The 24,560-nt window shown below is 39.2% G+C and overlaps 1 protein-coding gene across 5 annotated transcripts in view; it reads left to right on the forward strand.

The window, feature by feature from the left end:
* The window catches only part of GLIS3 (GLIS family zinc finger 3), a 680,540-nt gene extending 660,917 nt beyond the window's left edge, over positions 1–19,623 (forward strand). For 3 of the 5 annotated variants that reach the window (XM_030193810.1, XM_030193811.1, XM_030193812.1), the window contains exons 10-11: positions 10,675–10,857; positions 18,129–19,623. In XM_030193810.1, coding sequence (XP_030049670.1) covers positions 10,675–10,857; positions 18,129–18,265 — 320 coding nt within the window. In that variant the 3' untranslated portion in view covers positions 18,266–19,623. Of the gene's footprint in view, positions 1–1,492; positions 1,547–10,674; positions 10,858–18,128 lie in introns of those variants that run through there. The other 2 variants (XM_030193813.1, XM_030193814.1) reach the window with 2 other exon arrangements.
* The last annotated feature ends 4,937 nt before the right edge of the window (positions 19,624–24,560 follow it).

Here is a 24,560-nt window from a genome sequence, read left to right on the forward strand (position 1 = left end):
TTTACACATAAATGCAGACATGTGTGCATATATTTATTTATTTATTCATGACATTTATACCCCATATTAACCCAACATAGACTCAAGTTCAGTATAGCTTACAAACAAACAATAAGTGAATAAAACATAATAATGTACAGAATATAACACAAATTAGAATAACTTCAAGAAGCAAATTAATGCATGTGCAGTAAGTAACCAGGGAATTAGACTATCTCAAAGACAAACAAATAAGTAATAGTTGATAGGTGAGACCATAATTAGGCAGGGCTAGATGGAAAAAAAAGGACGAAACAAGATTAAGAAAAGGATATGGGTAAAGTTCAAATAGAGTTCTTTGTATTCAGGAAGGCCAGACTGAAGAAATGTGTTTTTAGAAGACTTCTGAAAGTTAGGTAATCATCTGTAAACTTGATTGATTTAGGAAGAGAATTCAAATTTTTGTACCTTGATAGGAGAAAATAGCAGGGTAAATTGTTGTATATATCACATTCTTACAGATAGGGAAATATAAGACAAGATATTCTCTAGATGATGAAACAGCATTACGAGGGGGTAATTCAATAAGATTACTCATATATGATGGGGCTTGACCAAACAGGATTTGGTAAATGAAAATGCATAATTTGAAAAATATTCTATCTCTTATTGGTAACCAATGTAGCTTATATAAAAGAGGAGTTCGGCTTTCGTGAAGTGAGGAGATCTACATATAAGATGAGCAGCAGTATTTTGAGCTGTTTGTCATTTTTTAAGAAGACCACCTTTAAGTCCAGCATAGATGGAATTGCAAATTTGACTATTGCAAGTCCAGTATAAATGGAATTGCAATAGTCAAATTTGGTCAAGTTTGATATGGCATAATGTAACTATATTTACAAATATCGTTTTTTAAAAGTATGTATGTGGTTTATAGTGATGCAGGGCAGCTGTTGGGAGCATTCTAAGGCATTATTTTGTAGTATCCTAAGAAACACTACTCATACCTATATACATAGTGCCCACCCATATTAGTTCTGGGCCCACCCAAAAAAGTTAGGTCTGGCTACGCCACTGTCAAAAACGTGCGCCGACACCAGCGCAGGCCCCCTTTTGCTGTAGCTTGGTAAAAGAGGCCCTAAGTAAATAATGTAATGCTGCACTATCTGTGTCAGAAACTATGAGTTAAAAAATATTGATGTGTGAGAGACAGACACATCTATGTCATCCTATAAGGCCAGTTTTGCAGTAGCAAAGTAGGCTAAAAATAGATCTCTGTTTAATCTGTGCATAAGAGTTCATTAATTTACCCTATTGCAGAGTATAATCTAGGTCATGACTTTGTTAACATCTATTCAGAATGAAATCTGAAGGTAATTACAACTCTTTCCTTCAAAGTTGCTTAGATTGCTTTTCCTCATTTCTGAAGAGAGGAGCACACCTGACACAAACATTTCCAATAAAAATATCACAATTTCATTGTTTAGCTGAAAAGCTATATTTTCTATTTCAGCTTCTGTATGATAACCCTAGCATGACTGTAGATTGCCACAACAAGCATCCTGAAGAATACAATAGACGGAATGAGAGAGAGTAGCGCTCTAGAAATGTTAAGTAGTAGTAGTAGTAGAGAACCCATCAGCAAAAGTAGAAGAAGAAACAATAGAATTTATAAAACAAGAAAATAAACTCTTTAGAGGGAAGGGATGTTGTTTGAAATGAAATGGGAAGTGCTCATGACATTTTCAGTTTTGTTTCAACTTTTATTAAAACAAAAGAAAAAGAGAAATAAATGAAATTTCATTTTAATTTATTTTGTTCCAAAAAAGCCATCGCAAAACAAAAACTTCTCCCCTGATTCCCCCCAATTCCCCAGACCCTCTTACCCTTAATGTTCCTGATCTATTCATGTAGCATTATGATTCCATTGTTTATTTTTGCCATACAAATTGGTACCAACCTGGGCATCTGTATCCACTTTAAATAAAATAAAAAATTCCATGTAACACTCCAAGACCTTACCTGCACGCTATCTTTATGTAGTGTGGTATATGCATGGATGTCTCCAGAAGCATAAGCCCTTTTCATTGACTCCCTTAGAAAGAACGAAGATAAATTTCTGGTTCACTTGACCAGTGTGGAGGAGTGTAACAAACACCTGTTAAGACCTGCATATGAAATGTTCAACATTTCAGCTTAAACCTCTTCAGTATCCATTGGGGCAAGAAGGCTGGTGTGCTTAGACATTGGGGCTATGCATAAACATCTGCTAGCAGATAGTCCATTGCCTGCATAGGAGAGAATCTTTTTGGTGATAAAGTTAAATAACTTATTGGCCAGTGCTTCACCCTTCACACACTCTTGGCAGCTACAGCAGAGCAGTCCATGTCATCTAGGAAGCAGTCTTTTTCTATGGGAGACAGTTCTAATACCAGAGAAAGAGCTACCACCCAAGCAAAGACAGCAGCAGTAGAGCTCCCCTAAGTATCTCCAGAGGGTCAGGAGGCAACTTGACCACCATCATTGCAACCTAAAACCTCAACATCATCTTTTCATGATCAAGACATTTGGCATAACTGTTGTTTACCAAAATATTCTTCCATTTGGAAGAACACTAAGGTTCAAGGAACAAAATGTTTTGAAGATAGAATATTGCCTGTATTTTTCTCAGGTCCTCTCAAATCATCCCATTCCTGCCTCCTCACTCAGTCAATGACACAAGGTTCTCCTTAAGCAACAGACAGAACCCCTCCTGCAAGAAAATGCAGTGGGTTTGGTTCCACAGCTGGAATCAAAAAAAGTGCTTTAACTCAAGATATGTATTAATTCCAAAAGTGTATGAAGGTGTGAGACTGATCTCAGACCTGAGAGACCTGAACACATTTCTATTTTGAGAAAAGATCAAGATAAATTCATTGAACACCAACCATTCTCTTTTAGATACGGGAGCCTGGTTATTTCATTTATTAAAATTTATATTCTGCCCTTATCCAGGGAGGATTGCAAACAAATATACAAAATCATCACTTAAAAACTTTACTATAGCAATATTATCAATTATAATAGCCAAACAGGCCATCAATGAACACATTCAATCCGATCATCATTTATTTATTTATTATCTCATTTGTACCCCAGAGTTTCCCAACAATGTCAGGCTCAATGTGGCTTACAATGCACCACAGAGGCAGGTGCCAATGTAGTAAAATGAAACTAATACAGCAAACCTACAAGAGATAATGGGGAAGAATAGAGCGGTCAGTCACTGTTCCCAGAAACACTAGGCTGCATGTGTTAACAAGTGCTGCTTCAACAACTTTTTAAACACCACATAGTTCGTTTGTTTCTTAAGAAATGGCAGTTTGTTCCACTCAACAGGGCTGGCTACTGAAAAAATCATCTTCCTTGTAAGTTCAAGTCAAAAGAGCCAAAAGTCTGGTATTTCCAGACTTCTTTCGATCCTAAAGATGTATATACTCACACCAATTCACCCTCTGCAGAGGAATTTTCTCTACTTCATGGTGCAAGGAAATCACCTTTAATACCATGTTTTTTCTTTACGACTCTCAGCAGCTACAAGAGATTTCACAAGATATTTAGCAGTAATAGCTGTTCACCTTCTTAATTACGTATTATACCATTAGTTGGTGAAAGGCTCTTCTCCCAAAGAGACCAAGCAGACTCTTCATATGACCCTAATAGAAACTAGATCAGACGTCAGACACTCTGGTAGAGATCACCTGAAATCTAATGAATAGACGTAATTCTTCTGAATAGAATTAATTCTTCAGCTTACTCTTTCATGGTGTTAGTAGGCTACATGGCAACCACAGTGTATGTGGATCCTAATACATATCTCTGTATATGTCAAATCCAATGGCCATTAAAGTTTCTTTGTGACTAGTTAACCCAGCTGTTATCTTTCCAAATAAAAAATAAACAACTGGGTTTTTCATTTCCTTCAGTTATAGAAGACAAGCTGCAACTTGATCTAAGGGCTTCTATTCCAACACCCTCAACACCAAGTGGGGTAACCACAGATATACTGTATAAAATGTAGGATGGGGTATCATATCTCTTTGCACTCATTGAGCATGGACCAGAAGGCAAAAATTATAGCAGATCAACTATGAGCAGTCTTCAGTCCTCTCAGATCTTTTACAACAGTGCTACTGTCGAAGAAAATCGATGCATAAAAAGATAACCATGTGGAAATACTTTATAAAAAACAAACAAGGAAGAGCTGGATCTTTTATGCTCTACAGGGAGTTGCTGAAGATGTAGAACTTGGCTATCTCTTGAAAGATGCTCCTTTCACCAACATACCTTCTAGGTGTTCAAAATGTAATTGTTTATGGTTTATTTATCACTTAGGACCCCTTTTACAAAAGCAACGGTACCTGTACTGCCACTTTGCCACATGCTAATCAGGCACCACTGCTGGGCTACCAGCAGTAGTGCCTACCCCCAACGTGCACCATTTTCAATGTGTTGGATTTTTAAAAACTTTTTGTGCCAGGGGTTACCGCTGGGATAGCACGGGAGCCCTTACCACCTCCTAAGTGGGTGTCAGTAAGGGCTCCCCCAGGAAGTATCCACACGAAAAGTGTTTCATGTAAACACCCATCTTCAAAGTACACGCCATCAAAGATTGGCACGCATTTACAGAATAGTGCATAGTCAGAAAATAGTCATTAGGCAAATAAATGACTAGAATACAGACATTTATGTGTGATTTTGATGCCTAAATCTAGGTGACTATATAAAGATTTACTCCTAAATGCTTTAAACTTCCTCAATGCCTATTCCACCAACTTCTTAAGATAAGATATTACCAAAGATAAGATAGGACAAGGCGTCTGTCCACCTGATATTCAGCTGATGGTGGTCAGCATTTTTTAAACACTGACTGTTGCTGGCTAGATTAGCACAGGCACTATTCAAGGCTAATTCCAAGAGTCCTCTCCAGTACTGCCTCTGACCTGCCCACTTTCAAACTGGGCGGTCAGAGACAATATTCAGCAGCACTGCCCGGTTTAGTGCCACTGAATATCGGTGGTTGTTTATTGTTTTTTGCACATATTTGCTATATACCATTTTATCTAAAAGAAGGTTAAAGCGGTTTATAATAATTAATAACATTATTAAAGAAATAAGAACACCATAAAATTGATAGGACAGACACTATATTCATTCACAGCAAAAGAGGGAATAAGGAGATTAGGAGGCAACAGTAAAAAAAAACACATGGAAACTACCTTGTCTCCCAGGTGCATTGGAAACCTACTTAGAAATAGGGGACAAAATTCCATATGCCAGTTCAAAGTAGTACATTTTAAGTTGAGATTTAAATGCAGAAAATGAATGTTCTGACCTAATACAAGAAGGAAGGAAGTTCCAAAGTCCCGGGTCCAAAAAAACAAGAAAGCTGATGTCCTAGTTGACTCATAGTTCACTTTCTTTGGCGATTGAAGTACGAGGCGATGGGCATTAAGATCCCCTCCTGCCCGCTTAAATTGCTTTGAATATCAGGGTCTGTAAACTTAAAAAAACATTGGACTAATATTTGGTCATGACAGTAGCAGGGTTTATTAAACACTGACTGTGGTGCTTAAAAAACACATATGTTCAGCACCGCTGAATATACTGGAGACCGCTGTCAGCTAAATGCATAATTGTGATATTCTGCTACAGTATGTATAGTTGAGGGATTTAATTTAGAACACCGGCGCTAACCGAGAGGTAAACGGCATTGTACACACGTAGACCATTACCTCCAGGTTAACACGTGAGACCTTACCGCTAAGTGAATGGATGGCAGTTGGGTCTCAGACCCAAAATGGACGTGCGCCAATTTTAATTTTGCCACATGTCCATACTTGGCCAAGAAAAAAGGCATTTTTTACAAGTGCTTTGAAGAATGGATCTGTGCGCATCCAAAACACGTGCCTACACTAACTCAGGCCATTTTTCAGTGCACCTTAGTAAAAGGATCCCATTGTAAGTAAATGTGCTTTGAAAATGAGCCTCACAGTAGCTGAATATTACCATTATTAGGTCAATTTTCAAATGGACTTAGTCATTCAGTGCTGTACCGCCATCTATTGCAACCGACAAGGCCAGTCACATCTCTCGGACCAGGGGAAGATGAGGGCTAGCATGTGTAGGAAACCCAGCAGACCCCAAGTTTCCCAGAAAATGCAGAAAATAAAGCAGAAAGACTTTCTTGCCCATAAAGCTTCACCATGCAGGCACTGGGGAAAGCTGTGTGGTCAGGCTGTGCAGAAGCTTTGGGGGAGGGGAAAGAGGAACCACATATTAGTGGTTTGCCTCAACAGATAGCCCAAGACAGAAATCAAGGCTTCTGAGAGAGGTAGTTCCAGCACTCTTTCCTTGTTAATTCTTGAGACAGATGTAGTAATGAGGCATGGCTGCCAGTCTTTGCAAGGGATCAGGCTGAATATTAGGAGCCTGCAAACAGAGAGGAAGATGCAGTAAGCCTCATGGTAGAGCCATAGCTCTACTGCAAATAAAAAAGTACAGCAACATGCAATAATCAATGAGCATGCAAATTACTGTTGCACAGTGGCATTCTGTGGTTGGCTGACACCCGAGGCGGAGCGCTGCTGCGCACCCCCCCCCCCCCCCCGGGTGCAGGGCAACACGGCACCCCCTGGCATCAGCGCACCCCCCACAGCATCCCCCCGACACAGTCCCCACCTGCCTACCAGCTCCGTCCACCCGGCACTGTGCAGCATAGCGCCTCGCATCTGCAGCACTGCTGTAAAAGAAGAAAATCGCCTCGTCGTCGGCCCTTCCCGCACTGTGTCCCGCCCTCGAGGAAATAGGAAGTTACATCAGAGGGCGGGACACAGTGAGGGAAGGGCCGACGACGAGGCAATTTTCTTCTTTTACAGCAGCACTGCAGATGCGAGGCGCCACGCTGCACAGTGCTGGGTGGATGGAGCTGGTAGGCAGGTGGGGACTGTGTCAGGGGGGGTGGGCGGAGCTGATAGGGACTCGCCAGCGGAGCACCCCCCACCCGTTGACACCCAGGGCGGACCGCCCCAACTGCCCCGCCCTTGCTACGCCACTGCTGTTGCATTAAAATCACTAGTATTCTATAACAGAATCTGGGTTCCCAGGGGCTTCCTACCACATGGCCTAGGCACCTAAATGGAGGTGTCCAGTCATAGACTTGCCCCCTAGATGCCCATATCTGCACCTATACGTCTAGAGTTCTTGTTTTTAATGAATTTAAAATTATTGTTCATTCTTATATTTTGAGTCAGCTAAACTATTCAGTGTTCTTTATATAGGCTATACACAGTAGACTATAGACCTTTTTCCCTCACAGTCGCTTATTAATACACTTCTCCCAATTTTTAATCATTTTATTGTAAGCCACTCACACATTTTTGATGGGCAGGATATAAGCTCTTAATAAACTAATAAACCTTGCAGTATATGGCAGCTAGATTGTTATACAGTGTTGGAAGATTTGAACATATAGGACTAGATTCTGAAGCCACACTATATAGAATCGGGGGGATAACTCCTTTGTTACACACACAGTAACACAGTAAATGATGGCAGATAAAGACCCAACAAGGTAGCCAGAGCTGCACTCGCTACTCTGTGCAGGCCCCAGTCACCCATTGTTAAACACTGGTTGTTAAGTCTCCACTATGCCAAACATGATGAAGTCTTGGTTATAATCACACTAGTAAAGAAGGCCCGTTTCTGAGAGCAATGAAACGGGCGCTAGCAAGGTTTTCATCGCGGGGGGGGGGGGGCATGACTCACATACGGAGAGCAGGAGCACGGGCATCAAACTGGATTTCTTCTGTCAGCGATGTTCCTGTTCTCCGCGCTGCAGTGTAAGTGGCCGGTTCTCTCTTCATTTGCCTCCCGTGTTCCGGTGTAGTTCATTGTGATTGCATTCTTGCAGGTCGTTCATTGGTCCCTCGTGCGTGTTACGTATCGTTCCGTGGCATTGCATTGTTGCAGATCATTGATTTATCCTCTGTGCTGTCTTTTCCGTTGTGTACCAACGTATTGGCGATGGAAGTCCTTCCTTATTTCGTGCACATTGAACGAGCGAACGATTCCATTCGCTGAGTGTCAGTGCTCCGCCCTTAACGTCATCACGTTGTGACGCGAGGGCTGGGCAGACACTCATGGACAAAATTTGATCTCAACCACTTCACATTTAGAACGTTGGGAGATTTGAGGCTTCATTAGAACGTTGGAGTTGTGAATTATGTCTGGATGGGGCGTGGCTGAGGGCGGGTCTATGAGTGAGGGTGAGTGGTGCTCATAGCCTAGCCTACCAACAGTACAGGGCTTCAGTGCTTCAGTGCCACGGAGTGAGCTTCAGAACGTTGGAGGTGAGAATTATTTATATAGATATCATCCCCAAGTAGACTACATCGGCTGCCAATTGAAACATGTACAATTTTTTAATTCTGTTGCCTAATATTTTAAATATTGAATGGCCTAGCACTCCCAAACATGAACTAAGTTGTTCTGTTTGCTTTTAACTCAAGATCACTTGAATTTAAAGAACTGACTCTTCATTTTTCTGAGATTACGGATTAAAAGTTGGAACAAACTTTCACATATTAGGCTACTTTGATCTGTCATTACCAATAAATATACAACTCCAATCTAATTATACATCTTTCTGTCAAAAACTAAGGACATATCTCTTTGGAAATTTTTTGAAGATCTGATTTTGTTTGATGTTTCATTTTTAATTTTATTGATATTTTATTATGATTATGATTTTATACTTTGATTGTGACATCCTAATTATTTAACTAGTTATTCTTCAGTATTCTGCACAGAAACTGACAAGTATTTTGCAGAATTTAAGTTACTGTATTGTATTGAATTGTATAGAGTAGGTGCATACGTATATACATAGATTAGGCTTGCATTTTTAGTGGTGCACACTACACTTGTGACTCCTCTGATAATGCATCTAATCTAGGTGTACACCTTGCCCATTTTAGTGGCTGTCCCTTTTGAAAATTGACCCATATACATAAGAACAGCCATACTGGGTCAGACCAATGTTCAATCCAGTCCAGTATCCTGCATCCAGCAATGGCTAATCCAGGTCACAAGTACCTGTCAGAAACCCAATTAGTAGTACCATTCCACACTACCAATCCCAAGGCAAGCAGTGGCTTCCCTCATGTCCATCTCAATAGCAGGTTATGGCGTTTTCCTCCAGGAACTTGTCCAAACCTTTTTAAAATGCAGATATGTTGACCGCTGTTACCAATCCTCTGGCAGCGAGGATGTTAACCAAGTGAAAAAATATTTCCTCCTATTTGTTTTAAAAGTATTTCCATGCAGTTTCTAACCCAGTTAGTGACTTTGTGGTCCAGACCAAGGGCACTCAGTTTAGTTATCAGTCGCCTATGTGGAACCGTGTCATAGACTTTACTGAAATCTAAGTACATCACATCTAGTGCTGTCCCTAAATCCAACTGTAAAACCATTGCTTTGGGTCCTGCAATCCATTGATTCCAGAAAACTCTTTATCCTCTATTTTAGAAGTGTTTCCTTTAATTTACTCACCACTGAGGTAAGACTAACAGGCCTGTAGTTCCCAACCTCCTCCTTACTTCCGCTTCTGTGTTGAGGACCATATCCACCCTTCTCCAGTCCTCTGGGACCACCCTGGACTCTAGAGAAGCATTGAAAATGTCAGACAGCGAAGTCACCAGAAGTTCCCTAAGTTCCTTTAGTACCCTTGGATGTATCCCATCCAGCCCCATCATTTTGTCTACCTTTAGTTTAGCCAGCTCCTCATAAACCCAGTCTTCTGACATTTGGTCAAGCTCTACCACACATTCTTTCTTATTAGCATTTGTCTTCTGTGGTTCTATTCCTGGCCCTTCATCTATGAACACAGATCAGAAATATTTGTTGAGCAATTCCGCTTTATCCTTTTCAGCTTCTATGTATTGTTCCTCTTCACCTTTGAGCCTTACAATGCCACTTTTGCTCTTCCTTACATATCAAGTTGCTATTTACACATTTGAATATGTCCTCAGAATGCAGTTTCCAAAGTAGCATTTTCTAGGTGTAGCCCAGATGAGCTTGAGAAGTATCTGTATATTTCTCATTGTACAAGGTAAATATATGTTTGTTTGTTTGTTTTTTAATCGAGACGATAAAGAACAGAGCTCCCTTCCAGTGTGCACTATGTTCTTTCTTGCTTCAGTACCTCTGGCCCTGCTTGATTATGGCTTTCTCTTCATGACTCAAGATCTACTGTGCTTATTCCAGCCTTTCTGAAATTCCGTTATTAATTTTGCTTCCATCAGCACAATGTATTGATGCACTCCACTCTGACAATTCTGAACTATTGCATATTTTCCAGTCACATAGATATGCTACTTTATCACTGATTATATGGCAATGGGGGTGGAGCTAGAAACAAAATACCAGTGGCCATTCTTGAGATAGAGCTGTATAATGAAGACAGAGCATTTATTTATTTATTCTCAGGGCTTGCTATACCACATGTTGTCCGTGGAGGTGGCTATTCAGTTTACAATTCTAAAAACAACTGAGGGAAGGACTAAGAATACCAATATTTAGAATACCAATTTTCTTTAATCAAACTGTACATTTTGTGGCAATGTTGCCTATTTTTCTTTTCTTCTTATACTTTAGGGTTCTATAGTCAGCTGCAGACATTGTGCCCTTCACATTACAGTGATGTTCAGAGGAATATGCAACCCGGCAGCTCATGCAGTGTGGGCCCTCCGTTGGAAGATTGCCTTGTTCCCACATCCATGGGCCAGGCAAATTTTGATGTGTTTCATAAAGCCTTCTCAACTCATTCTGGAATCACAGGTAAGGAAGATAATGTTAGTGATTATTACATTAGCAATACAGTCAGAGGAAATGGACAAGGTGGCCTAGCCCAAAGAGTGAGATTTACCACCCCAGTGAGTGAGACTGAAGGCTATTGAATGAGATTTTTTCAGCAGTGTTTCAGGATTATAAATCTAATATCACCCTCCCCAAGCAATCCCTTCTCTTTGACCTCAATCAATCAATCTGTCCTCCAGCAACTCCCTTTGCCCTCAGTCACACCAAAACTCCCCTAAACAAACCTTCCTTAACCTCTATCGTCACTGCCATCCCTTCAAATCTCCCTTGTCTGCAACATATCATCCTTCAGGCCTCAGTGCCCCTACCTCCTTCATAGCCTTTACTCCACACACTTCCTTTTCCCAGCACTTGCAGTCCTATTTTTCATTTCTTGGCAGGCAGAATCTGGGGAATCCCACAGTTTCATTGCCTCCACTTTGTACTCCTTCCTGTATTCAGCCACTTTGACTTTTCCTGCCTTATTCAGCCATGGAAACTGGGGAACTCTGTGGTCATTCAGTGCCATCGCTCCAGCCCCCTGAATGTGCAAGTGTAAGGGACCCCCCCCCCCCCAAATGTGTGTGTCACAGCACAATGCATGTAACTCAATATCTTTGGGATAGAGATTTATTCAAACATCCATAAGCTTGCAGTGAACTGGATGCAAATAAAAAGGGAGATTGCTGGTGGGAGATTTTCTTGTTCCAGGTATCAATTGAAACACCTCTGCTACAAAAACAATTAGAAGCAGGGAGATCTGAATCTCCTACTGGATCTAGAAGAACCCCAGCCAACTAGCTACAGAACCCACAAGGTTAAGATTACACTGGACCGTATAATTGTAAATGGAGAAAATTAAATGAGTCTAAGGGATCAAAGTAAGGTATCACAGTAGAACACATGGAAGTCTTCTCTTTTTGGAAGGGTCCTGTGACTAAATTTATTTGCTCTTTGTTTTTTGTCCAGCACTCTGTCTTTCTGGAGCCTCAAGTTCAGGTTATCTCTTCCAGCAAGTTTGTTGCTGCTGCTGGAACTGTGTTGTGGGACTTTAGCAGCCAACAGATTTCTGCTGTGCTTTGTTTTTGTACAGCTCAGGGAGCCAAGACACTTTGTGTTTTTGCTGGTATGTTTCTTTACTGGACATCCCTTTTTCTGCTCTCTATAATTTTCTCAGGGGGTCTTTTACTAAAGCTTAGCTCAAGTTATCTTCAGCTGGGCCCATAGGAATAAAGTGGGCCCTGCTGCAAATAACTCGAGCTAAGGTTTAGTAAAAGACCCTCTCAATGCTACTTGAGCCTCATGATTGCAGTTTCCAGGATACATGTTACTCTGCTGATGGAGGAGTTTGGTTAAGGTTCCAGTTGTTCTGGAGACCCCATGGTTTGCTTTGCTCCATGAAGGTTTGCAGTTTCCTACATCTGTAAGCCTGATGCTCTTGTTAGCATTGCTGAGAGTATGCTTTGATTAAGGACGGTCTGTTTTTCTGATTTGATTACCTATGGTGCTGATTTTTACTGCTCAGCTAAAGAAATAGTCTCTTTGTGTTTAATTTTCTATGAAATTGTTTTAGGAATAAGGGGACCGGAGGAAGCTGGAACTTGAATAAAAAAAGTAACGTTTTATGTTGTAGGAGGACTTGGAATTATCTCTCAATGAACAGAGAGGTGTGGTAGCCGTGTTAGTCCACTTTTAAAGGTAATCAATAGAAATAGAATAAAAGAAAACAGAGAAAATAAAATAAAATGATACCTTTTTTATTGGACTAAGTTAATACATTATTTGAATAGCTTTCGAAGGTAGCCCTTCTATGTCAGATCAGAAGTAAGCAAATTTTAATAAGTAACAGCATATAATAGTCAAAGTATTTCGGTGACAGTCTGAAAGGATGAACACTGTACCAATGATTTTATGGTGAGAATACTGAGGAAACTTTAAAACAATACAGGAACGCAAGACCTTTGAAGTCAAAATGATTAAATATTTTGACACCCACCAGACAGGACTTAACAAAGACCTGGGTTGTCTAGCCCATTATAAACCATGAAATTTCACTGCTTTGTCACCCTCTGGTCACCATGCATATCTCCCTGTCCCTCATACTCTCAACCCTCTCTGTTTCTCACCTAGCCCACCCCTCCCTTATCCTTTCAGTTTAATGAGCTATTTGGCACTTATAATTGACCAATAACAAGCAATTTGTGGCATTAATTAGAATTTATAAGTTCAACTTTCTTAGCATATTCTGTAAAGTGGTGCACTTAAATTCTAATGAGCAGATCTCAAAAAGGGGCGTGGCCATGGGAGGGGCATGGGCGGGTTGTGGGCATTTCTGGAAATTATGTGCAGTATTATAGAATATGCCCGATCCACACCTAAGTCACGCGTAGGCATTTACACCGGGTTTTATTTGGCATAAATAGTCATGCCTAAATTTAATCACAGGCTAATGGAAAAATTACCATGTGATCTGCAAAAAAAAAAAAAAAAAAAAAACAATTATTTAAAAAGCTCTAAATACTGCCATGGAAAATCAGGGTTTAATGCTTGGGAAAGTCCCATGTTAAGCCCAGATCTTAATGTGTTTTAGTAAAAAGGTCCCTTTGTTTTAGGAATTTTTCCAAGACACATTACCTAGCTCCTCTGGAATGATTAAATAATATTTGAAAGAAGTATTATTGTATTCATAGGTAGATGATTTAGCAGTGGATAATCTTTATTAAGTTCCTAGAGGAACTAAGCAGGTTCAGGAGGAAGAAGGAGGTTTAGAACCCCTTTGCCTCCCACCTACAGGACATTGTAGAAACGTGCTACTTGGTTACTTTTCAAACTGAGTTTCAGATGAGATCTATCTTTAAATTATATTCTCCTAAGAAACATGTTGCTTTTTGTGGCCAGTAGATTAATATTTTTCCTGATTTGGCTAGGCCTAATCAGTTAAGGAGGAAAGCCTGTTTCTCTTTAAAGCCTAAAATTTTAGCCTTTGGGGCAACTTTCTTTTTATAATCTCCTTGTTGAGTATTTTTATGGATCCAATTAATTTAGAAACATTTTTGTCTGAAAGTTCTGTTTCTGCTTGAAGATATGAGCAAGTTTCTGCCCTTTGGGAAGTGTAATTGGTGTCATTTTGTTTTTTTCTTATGCCTGCTGGTACAAGCATTTTGACCTGCCTATAAATCGTGTGTATCTCATAACATAGACTTGTGTTATATTGACGTGATATTTATTGTTTTATGTGGGGTTTTATTTTTTTGCTTTATCTTCTCTTTGTCACTGTATTCATAATTGCAAACTTATAAATAACTTAATTTAGGTTACTGATGGTATGTTGCCTGTTAACTACTGTTTTAACTTAAATAATGCACATAACCCTTTCACTAATCTACTATTGAATTACATAGGAGGAAAAGACTTCAGATGCTTAACCTTTCATTGTTAATGCTCTGATTAACTTTATAGGGTTAATGCCCTCAATATCCCACATAGAACTATTTTGCTTGTGCTGTGGATATCAGGCTAGCACGAGCAAAATAGTTCTACTTGGGATATTGAAGGCATTAACCCTATAAAGTTAATCAGAGCATTAACAATGAAAGGTTAAGCATCTGAAGTCTTTTCCTCCTATGTAATTCAATAGTAGATTAGTGAGAGGGTTATGTGCATAACGTATAAATAAAAAATTTAAATAAGGCATATGGTAAATGAAATTTGGTCTTGTGTTGCTTCTTGTCTTTATGGTGTGGTATGGAATAATGCCCAGTACGCTTCTTTCACCCAAACTAAAATGCTAATGATGTCCAGAGAACCAGTTCACATAGTCAAAAAGAAATAATAAGGGTGCCTCATATTGTAATGAGGTTATTAACATATAAAGCATTTTGCAGAGATGCTAGAACTTTAGAACCATATTTCTTTTACTAGGGATTCTTTTTTTTTTGTTTGTTTGTTTATCTCACACATTTGTTTTCATAGCTTTTAGTGCATGTATTATGTGTGTTCACTTATAGACTGTCTCAGCCAAGGCGAGTAACAAAGTTACACACATAGGACTAAATTCAATAAATTACACCTAAAATAGTGGGGCTAAAAAAAATAGCCCTTAGTGCTGTTCTATAAATGGCACTCACAGATAGGCGTCATTTATAGAATAGCACTTAGCGCCCAGAACCACAACTACTTTTAGGTGCAACCATTTACACCAACGAAACCCTGGTGTAAATCCTCATGCTTAAAGTAGGCAAAGATCCCCTTTATTCTATAACAGTGCATATAAATTGTGGGAATGCCCCTGATCTACCCATGACCCTCCCATGGTCATGCGTCCTTTTTGGATATACAGGTAAATTTTACGCATGTAAATTTTAATTAATGCCAGTTAGCACTGATAATTGATTGTTAGCACCCAATTAGTGGCACTAATTGGCTCATTATGCAATTAAATTCATGCATAAATTGGACTTATGCCAAAATTTGTGCAAACAATGTATAGCGCCATTTATATAATTCAGGGGTAATCATATAACATAGCAAGAAAGTGATATCATTATAAGGAAGCCTACCCTAACGATTCAACTAACTAAAGCATGCCCACGTAATCCTTACCAACGATTATTATATATTGACCTTGTTTCCCATTATCCTTATTGCTGTCCCTAATCTTTTCCTCTCCATCATCCTACGCTTACCTCATAACGCCCGTTTCCTTCTACACCTCATTCCTCCTATGTTTAATTTACTTATACATCTAATTTCTCCTTTGTTCAATTTACTTATCCATTAATATTACGTTTACTACAAATTGTATATTCTTCTTAGGACTTGTAATTCTTCTTATTGTTACTATGTAAGCCGCATTGAGCCTGCCATGTGTGGGAAAGCGCGGGGTACAAATGTAATAAATAAATAAATCTATTTAAAACACAATAAAATAAGTCAACCATTATTCTTGCATTTGCTCTTACATTTTCATTCAGTACTCTCCCCCAATACTTTTTAATACTTTAATCACTACTGCCGTTAACCCAGAGTCTAAGATACAGTGAATTGCAGTAGTTGAATTTGATAGTTTCATGTTTTGCAGAACTGTCCTAAAATCCTTCGTAGGAATCATGTTTTTTTTTAATCTGCTAATTAAACATAACTTTAAAAAATGAGTCATGAATTAATTACAGCTCAAATTTGAGGCTGAAATGACAGAGTAAATAATTGCCATAGGACTGTGAATCTGATTTACAGGATGGAGTCAGTCCAGAGAGCAGCTACTAAAATGGTCAGTGATCTTTGTCATGTGTAATGGGGGTCAGAATTAGAGATGTCAATATATATACTTTAGAAGAAAGGCAGAAGAGGAGAGATATGATAGAGACATTTAAATACCTCCATGGCTTAAATGCACAGGAAATGAGTCTCTTTCAATTGAAAGGAAACTCTGGAATGAGGGTCAAAGGGGATAGACTCAGAAGTAACCTGAGGCAATACTTCATGGAAAGGGTGGTGAATTCATGGAAGAGCCTTCCAGTGGAGATGAAGCCTGTGTCTGAATTCAAGCAAGCTTGGGAAAAGTACATAGTGGAGGAGATTCTACATATGGCACCTGGAAAATCCGCGCAGAAATCATTTTTGCCTAAGCGTATTCTATAAGATTTAGGCAAGGTATATAGAATATGCTTAGCTGTTATCCCAGCGCCTAAAACTATGTGAATCCATTTACACCAATTTACATGGACTGGGCCATATTCTATAACAACACACCAAAATTTGGGAATGCCCATGAAACGCCCATTTCCCCGCCTATAGCCACACCCCCTTTGAACTGCGCACTTTAGAGATTCTATATATGGCACCTGGAAAATCCGCGCAGAAATCATTTTTGCCTAAGCGTATTCTATAAGATTTAGGCAAGGTATATAGAATATGCTTAGCTGTTATCCCAGCGCCTAAAACTATGTGAATCCATTTACACCAATTTACATGGACTGGGCCATATTCTATAACAACACACCAAAATTTGGGAATGCCCATGAAACGCCCATTTCCCCGCCTATAGCCACACCCCCTTTGAACTGCGCACTTTAGAATTTTAGCAACAGTTCATTATAGCATACGATTAGTGAGTTATGCATGTAAATTCTCATTATTGCCAATTAGTGCTCATTATTGCTTGTTAAGTGCTGTTAACAACGCTGATTGGATTGTTAAGCCAATTAACTTACACGCATTGTTATGGAATACGCCTAGATTTAGGCACAGAATGCTAGGCGCAATATATAGAATCCGGCAGAGTATGTCTAAGGGAGAGGAAAGGATATTAGATGACATGGATGGGCACACTGTTAGGCCATATGGTCTTTATGTGCCTTCATTTTTCTCTGTTTCTCTGTTTTTTACAACTTGAATAGTTTTCCCACCCACAACCACCTGTGCTAGTAGGCCATGTTCCACTACTCTACCCACCCCCAAAATCTCTGTTTTTCCCCACATTAAATGCCAGCTTATTTTCCCTAAGCCATAAGCACTATCGTCAAAACTGACTGCAGTCAACAAATGGGAAGAAAATCTGGACATCATCCATAGGTTTAAGTGTGTACAATCACTGTAGACTTCTTTTACAAAGCTGCGCTAGCAACTCCAGTACAGCAAATGTGACGAAGTCCATAGGAATTGAATGGGCTTTGTCACATTTGCCGTACGGGAATCGCTAGAGTGGTATTGTAAAAGGAGCCCTAAGATTTTTCAGGCACAAAGATGAATTGAATATATGTTCTAGATTTCATATTTCATATTTCTATTGTAGTATTGTTATTCACTGAGGAGGTCTTTTACGTAGGCACGCTGGTGTTTTTAGTGCGCGTTAAAAATAGGTGCACACTAAATGCTAAAGTCGCCCATAGGACTACATTGACGTCTTTAGCGTTTAGCTCATGCCTATTTTTAACGTGCGCTAAAAACACCAGCGCCTACATAAAAGACCCCCTGAAGTTGGAGAATATTTTTTGGAAGTTTTTCTGAATCTTGAAATTTGGCAGTGAAGTTCCCAGCCCACAAACTCCATAGCACAGAAATACTGTTTTTTTTAAATCTGCTAATTAAACATAACTTTAAAAAATGAGTCATGAATTACAGCTCAAATTTGAGGCTGAAATGACAGAGTAAATAACTGAATTTTTTATCCAATAGTTTTACTGCTATGTTTCCCTTTACATGTTTGTGAAGTCATTCGTTTATTACATATTGTCTTTGATCCTCTGTTCCAGTGTATGATCTTCCTCCAGGATCCACCAGCTTCTTCGGGGATTCGCTGAGAAACGGATCAGAGGACACCAGTTTTCTCCAAATTAACGCTGTGGACCGTTGTCCTAGCCAGCTCTCTTCAATCTATACAGAAGGATAAAGAGCCTCCGTCCATCACGAAATTCCTCTTGCTTATCATCTTATCTGCTGGACTATATAAAAGTTACAGATGCTTTAAGGATCTTATACACAAAGGAGAAAATGATAGAAAGAGGATCAGGCACATAATACCACAGATTTGTTTTTGTGAAAATAAAGTAGTCAAAAGAGAGTGTTGACTTTAAGAAAGTCGTCCCTTTCTGTGTTTGTTGAACTGCATGGCATCACTAATTGTCATGTCTTTAAAGGGAATTGAAAGGCTGAAATTGAAGTAAACTGTGGCTTCCTGTGTATTGTTTCAAACCAAATCACTGAAATTGCTGGTGGGCAGGGAGAAAACAGTTCCTGGAAATCTACAGAAAGTGAACTTTTCACGGCACAAGAGGAGTTCAGTGCTAGATATGCAGCCCATTGGGCTGTGGTGCTTCCAAAACTGAAAAGGGAAAATATTTGGAAATGCCTCATGATGCCACCTGCTGGAAACATGACTGCAACATTCCCTTGTTTTCAGCCTGCAATATAATCGCTGCAGATCTCTTCATAAACCACTGATTTGTCTGTATGTGTGCTCAATAGCTTGGCTATAACTACATATTTAAATATCCTTTTAATTTAATGCTTGTATAAAATAAATAAAAAAGGTCTTGTTATGTACTTGGAATACCCACACTACACTATTTGCTTTATAAACTATATATAGGATCTGTAGGGTTTTATGAAGCAAAAATTGTCATACTTTGAGTGCAACAAACAGTTTTCTGAAAAATAAGAGATGACTTTACATTTTTTATAAGGTTAAAATATAATTCTACATACGTGCTGCAAAAACTGAACATAGGAAGTCGCGCAGTCAATCCTTCTATCAACTGCAACAGGATTGGGTGACAGCACTGAGATTGTTTCATCTCAGTGCAAACACTACACTGAGTACCTTATCCGTAAGGTGAAGCCTTAGACTAGATTGGTGTCACACTGTGAGTTGATGGAATCCAATGAAGGTGTACCTTGTTTACTTATTACAACGCACAATAAGTGCGATAGGAAATTCCTCTTCTGTCGTTCACACAAACCGGACAGTTTTCAGGCCATCACTTTCTAACCTTTTTTTCATATATCAGTGGGAGCATTTTCTGAAATATATCTACGAACACTTCTAAGTAGAGGATTACGTGTATTGCATGATTTTAAAATGGTGCTCCTGAAAAGACAGCTTGTAGCGCTGTTTATCCAAAAACGTGTTAAGTGTACCTCCTATGCATGATGTGGAGAGCAAAAGGTTCCCAAGGCTGGATTACTCATAGTAACATAGTAACATAGTAGATGACGGCAGAAAAAGACCTGCATGGTCCATCCAGTCTGCCCAAGACAAACTCATATGTGTATACCTTACCTTGAATTTGTACCTGTCCTTTTCAGGGTACAGACCATATAAGTCCGCCCAGCAGTATTTCCCGCCTCCCAACCACTAGTCCCGCCTCCCTTCATCGGCTCTGGTACAGACCGTATAAGTCTGCCTTCCCCTATCCTCGCCTCCCAACCACCAACCCCTCTTCCCCCCAACTGCTCCGCCACCCAATTTCAGCTAAGCTTCTGAGGATCCATTCCTTCTGCACAGGATTCCTCTATGCATATCCCACGCATGTTTGAACTCCGTTACCGTTTTCATCTCTGTGTCACAATGGAACAATCTACAGCAGACTCCTCATTTCCCTCATTATCACTAACTGAGGCTGAAACCAGTCTGAAACTTTGCTTAGAATTGAAGAGCAAATTCACTGTTGTAATCTTACACTATGCTGATAGCTTGCTTGAAATGGGTCATACCTGCATGTCTGAATACAGATGGGTGAAGATTTCCTCCACTGGGGTTCATACAGTTAAAAACTGTCATCCATTCCCTCACAAGCAGCTGTTTGTCCCTTCCCTTTTAAGGGGTGGAAGTCTGAGGTTGCAGTTTCTCTGCTTTTGCTCCACAATTTAAATGTGATCTTACTACTTTACATGGGTCATTCCCACACACTAAGGCCATTTTTACTGCTGAGGTAAAATAGCTGATTTTTTTTCTATTAATGGCCATGTGCTAATTTTCCCCATTATTATTTTTTTATGTTAGATTTTGCTCACACCTTTTTCAGTAGTATCTGAAAGTGAGTTACATTCAGGTACTGTGGATATTTCTCTGTCCCAAGAGGGCTCACAATCTAAGCTTGTACCGGAGGCAATGGAGGGTAAAGTGACTTGCCCAAGATCACATGGAACAGCAGCAGTGGGATTTGAACCAGCCACCTCTGGATTGCAAGACCTGTGCTCTAAACACTAGGCCACTCCTGCACATTAGTGCATAAGCTTCTACCACCAACCTATTTCATAGGCAGTAAGGACTCACGTGCTAACCGCAAGCAGCAATATAGCTGCTGTAACCAATTAGTTCAGAACATTCCCACTCTCCACCCCCAGACCCACCCTAGTATTAAAAAATACATTTTATTAACATGTGGGTAGCGTGCACACATCCAAAGTTTCCGCAGGACACCTCAGCACGCCCTACGGTAAGATTTTTGTTTTAGCTGTGATAAGCATACATATAATGAAGGTTTGCTTTTAAATCTCTAAAGGGATTTAAAGCTCCAACATAGTTGTCCATTTTTAAACAGATGTTAGAGGGCATGGTTATTAGAACACGATATGTTTCTTGTGGATGCTTGCATATTCTGCATCCTCACACACTTATACCTAAGGTAAAGGTCTACACTGGAAACAAACCTAGCTTCAGGTATCAGTCTGTACTATATAACAACGTATGATGTAATACTGTACTGGTGCAGTATAGAGGAGTTAATAGTTTGGCCTGCTTCTACTCACAGATTTTCTCGAAGCATCCTAAATAACTGTAAAAAAAAAGATACAGATCATTTTTTCCTACTTTATATAATTGTACAGCAGCTTTTTTTTTTTATAAACTGCACTTTTTATTGTTTGTATGACATTGAAGTTTTCTGGATCAACATTGAATAAAAAAAAGAGGCACATGTTTTCCAGTTCATACATGTAAAAAAAAAAAAAGAGTTTATTTTGTACAGGCAGCAGAGAATTTTGTGCAACAAAGCACTTTGGGGAAGGGAGAGGGAACAGAAAGTAGAAATATGTTTTCCATAAATCTTACTGACATTCTGTACATATTGATATATGCTTACAAACAACTTTCACATCACGAACATCATTCTGTGTTTGTGACTGATGTTCTGCTTCAATGGCTCATCAGTTACATATCGTGAATCAAATATTTTTTAAAGAACTAGCTCCATTTTTTTTCTATTAATATGTATAGTTTTGTGATTTATCACAACTTTCATATAATCATAAGTTATTTGGTCTTATTTCATGAAGTCCTTTTATTGTAATGAAGGGTTTGAGCACATGGTACAAAATAAAGCTGGAAATGTATATGTGTTTGTGCAGTGTGTGTGTGTTCAGTATGGTCTCCATTCAGCTTTCCTTAAAATGAATTTCCAAATATTTCCTTTTCAGTTTCAGAGACATTTGGCAAGACTTATACAACAAGGAATGAATGGATCTCTGATTTTTTTTTTAAACTTATGCCTTTCAATAGTAGCTCAAGTCAATATTCTTTATATGGCTTTGCTTCTGAAACCCATGTTAAGGTGTTTGTGAAACGCTTATATTACATAAGCATAACAAGAATAAATCTATAACTGGGGACCTTGTAAGAGCCTATTAGATAAAGGAACATAAGCACCTACTTTATTTTATAGAATACTAGTATAACAGCCAAAAGACTGTATATGCCTATAATGTAGATGTGAACACATGGGGGGGGGGCAATTCTATAACTGGTCACCTCCATTTAAGTGCCCCAAGGATGTACAGTGAAGCCTACTCTATAGCCGCATCAGGGCATGCAGATTCCATTAAAGAATCCTAACACAACCCAAATGCAATTACACATGCCATAGACCTGGCATAACCACAGTAGCATAAATGCTGCAGGGATGTACGCATGTAAGTCTGAAACCTGCCCATGTGTATGCCTCCTTGCACTTAAGAACAGCCATACTAGGTCTGACCATTGGTCCATCTAGCCCAGTAATCTATTTCTAACAGTGGCCAATCTAGATCAAAAGTACCTGGCAGAAATCCAGATAGTAGCAACATTCCATGCTACCAATCCTGGGGCAAGCAGTGGCTTCCCCATGTCTGTCTCAATAGCAGACTATGGACTTTCCCTCCAGGAACTCATCCAAATCTACTTTAAATCTAGATACACTACCCACTGTTACCACATCCTCTGGCAACGAGTTCCAGAGCTTCACGTGTGCTACTGTAGAATAGTGATTAGGTGCCCTGCTAGAACTCTTGTGGGAAGGGGGGGAATGTATGAATATAAGTGCTGGTATTCTGCACATTTAGAGAGAGAGAAAGATGACCGCGTAAGTGGAGGAATACCAGACCCTATGACAATAACCATGCAACCAAGAAATAGGGTGTGGGATTGCACTTCTGAAAAATCACAAGTCAAACAAAAAGACTGGAGTGCAAGGTTTATTGAAGGAATACCAACAGACTTGACATGGCACCATGTTTCAAGTGCCTGCCTCAGGAGTCTAGAAAAACACATGGTAAATTAAAAACATAAAATGAACAACTAAATTAGCATAATATATAATTCATAAAGCTAAACATTAAAAGAATTATAAATATATAAAATGTTTTAAAAACCGCAGAAACTTAAGTGGACATTAAATAATTCTATAAAAACAGGGTAAAAGAATCTGAAAAAGTAAAAACACAAAATCATTTATAAGAGACAAAAATTCAAGAATGACACAAGATATGTAATAGATTACAGACAAATTCTTTAAATATGCACAGCAACTATGAGTCTTCCTAGTATAACTTGCTGGTACAAATACAAATTTCATCCAATAAAACATCTTACTGGATAAAACTTCAAAGGCTAGAACCATAAAATTCTATATAATACATTATTTTGGGATGTCATGCACCTTATGCAATATTAATTAGAAGCAAGAGATCTAAACCACATAAACTTCAATCAAAAAGTAAGCGGAAACCATGGGCAAAAAAACATATTAAGAGCCATATATTTAAAAACCTCTATTCTTATAAGGAATCATAAAAAAACAAAAAAGACACTGACCAAGAATGATGGTATGTGAGTAAATCAACACTATACCCTTTGCTTTCAATGCCCATTAGTCTACTGATGGCAGAAAACAGCACTGGAAATGGAAATAGAGAAAAGGATATGATCCATTATTCAAGGGTGCACAGAGGAAGAATACATGTGTGCATAAGAATATGGCTTAATGGACAACAATTGCATATGGAACAGGAAGTGCCAGTATTAAATACAGTGCTATAAAGATTTTAAAAGAGAAATGAGACTACCTCAAAAATATGGAACGTGTGGCCAAAGCAAAACATGGGCGGGTGCTTACAAAAGAAGATATTTCTAGGACTGTAAATGTGGGAAAATACAAAAAATACACACATTTGCATCAGTGAATTATAAATATAGGATACGGGTCACAGAAAAGAGTGCTTAAAGGAGAAACTACTGCCAACTCCAGACTTCGCGCCTTCTGTCTCGCTGCACCCTACCCCTGGAATAAACTTCCTGAGCCCCTACATCTTCCCCCATCCTTGGCCACCTTTAAATCTAGACTGAAAGCCCACCTCTTTAACATTGCTTTTGACTCGTAACCACTTATAACCACTTGCCTCCACCTACCCTCCTCTCCTCCTTCCTGTACACATTAATTGATTTGATTTGCTTACTTTATTTTTTTGTCTATTAGATTGTAAGCTCTTTGAGCAGGGACTGTCTTTCTTCTATGTTTGTGCAGCGCTGCGTACGCCTTGTAGCGCTATAGAAATGCTAAATAGTAGTAGTAATAGTAGTAATGTGCACGTTTGCAAACGCAATACAGCAAGCAAAGTGTTACCGGTGAACAGTGGAAAAGAAACAGAAGTCGCATACAAGATCAAACTGCAGACCAGATGAATCGACCAGTAGTCAAGATGCAGTGACAAAGTGAACACTTACCAACAGAGCAAAAAATAACACAACTAAAAATGCTCAGAAAAACTTTTAGCAATTCCAAAAAAGTATACGAGCTGCACTCTCAAAGAAGGAGCCTTTATACTGCAGTCTCAATGCTTGTTCAAAAATAAGACGAACATGCTGTATGCAAGACACATTGGGGCCCTTTTACTAAGACACGCCCAAAGGTGGCCTGTGCTGGTGTATGCGT

The sequence above is a fragment of the Microcaecilia unicolor genome, chromosome 2 (genome assembly GCF_901765095.1).
Source record: "Microcaecilia unicolor chromosome 2, aMicUni1.1, whole genome shotgun sequence".
Classification (NCBI taxonomy): domain Eukaryota; kingdom Metazoa; phylum Chordata; class Amphibia; order Gymnophiona; family Siphonopidae; genus Microcaecilia; species Microcaecilia unicolor.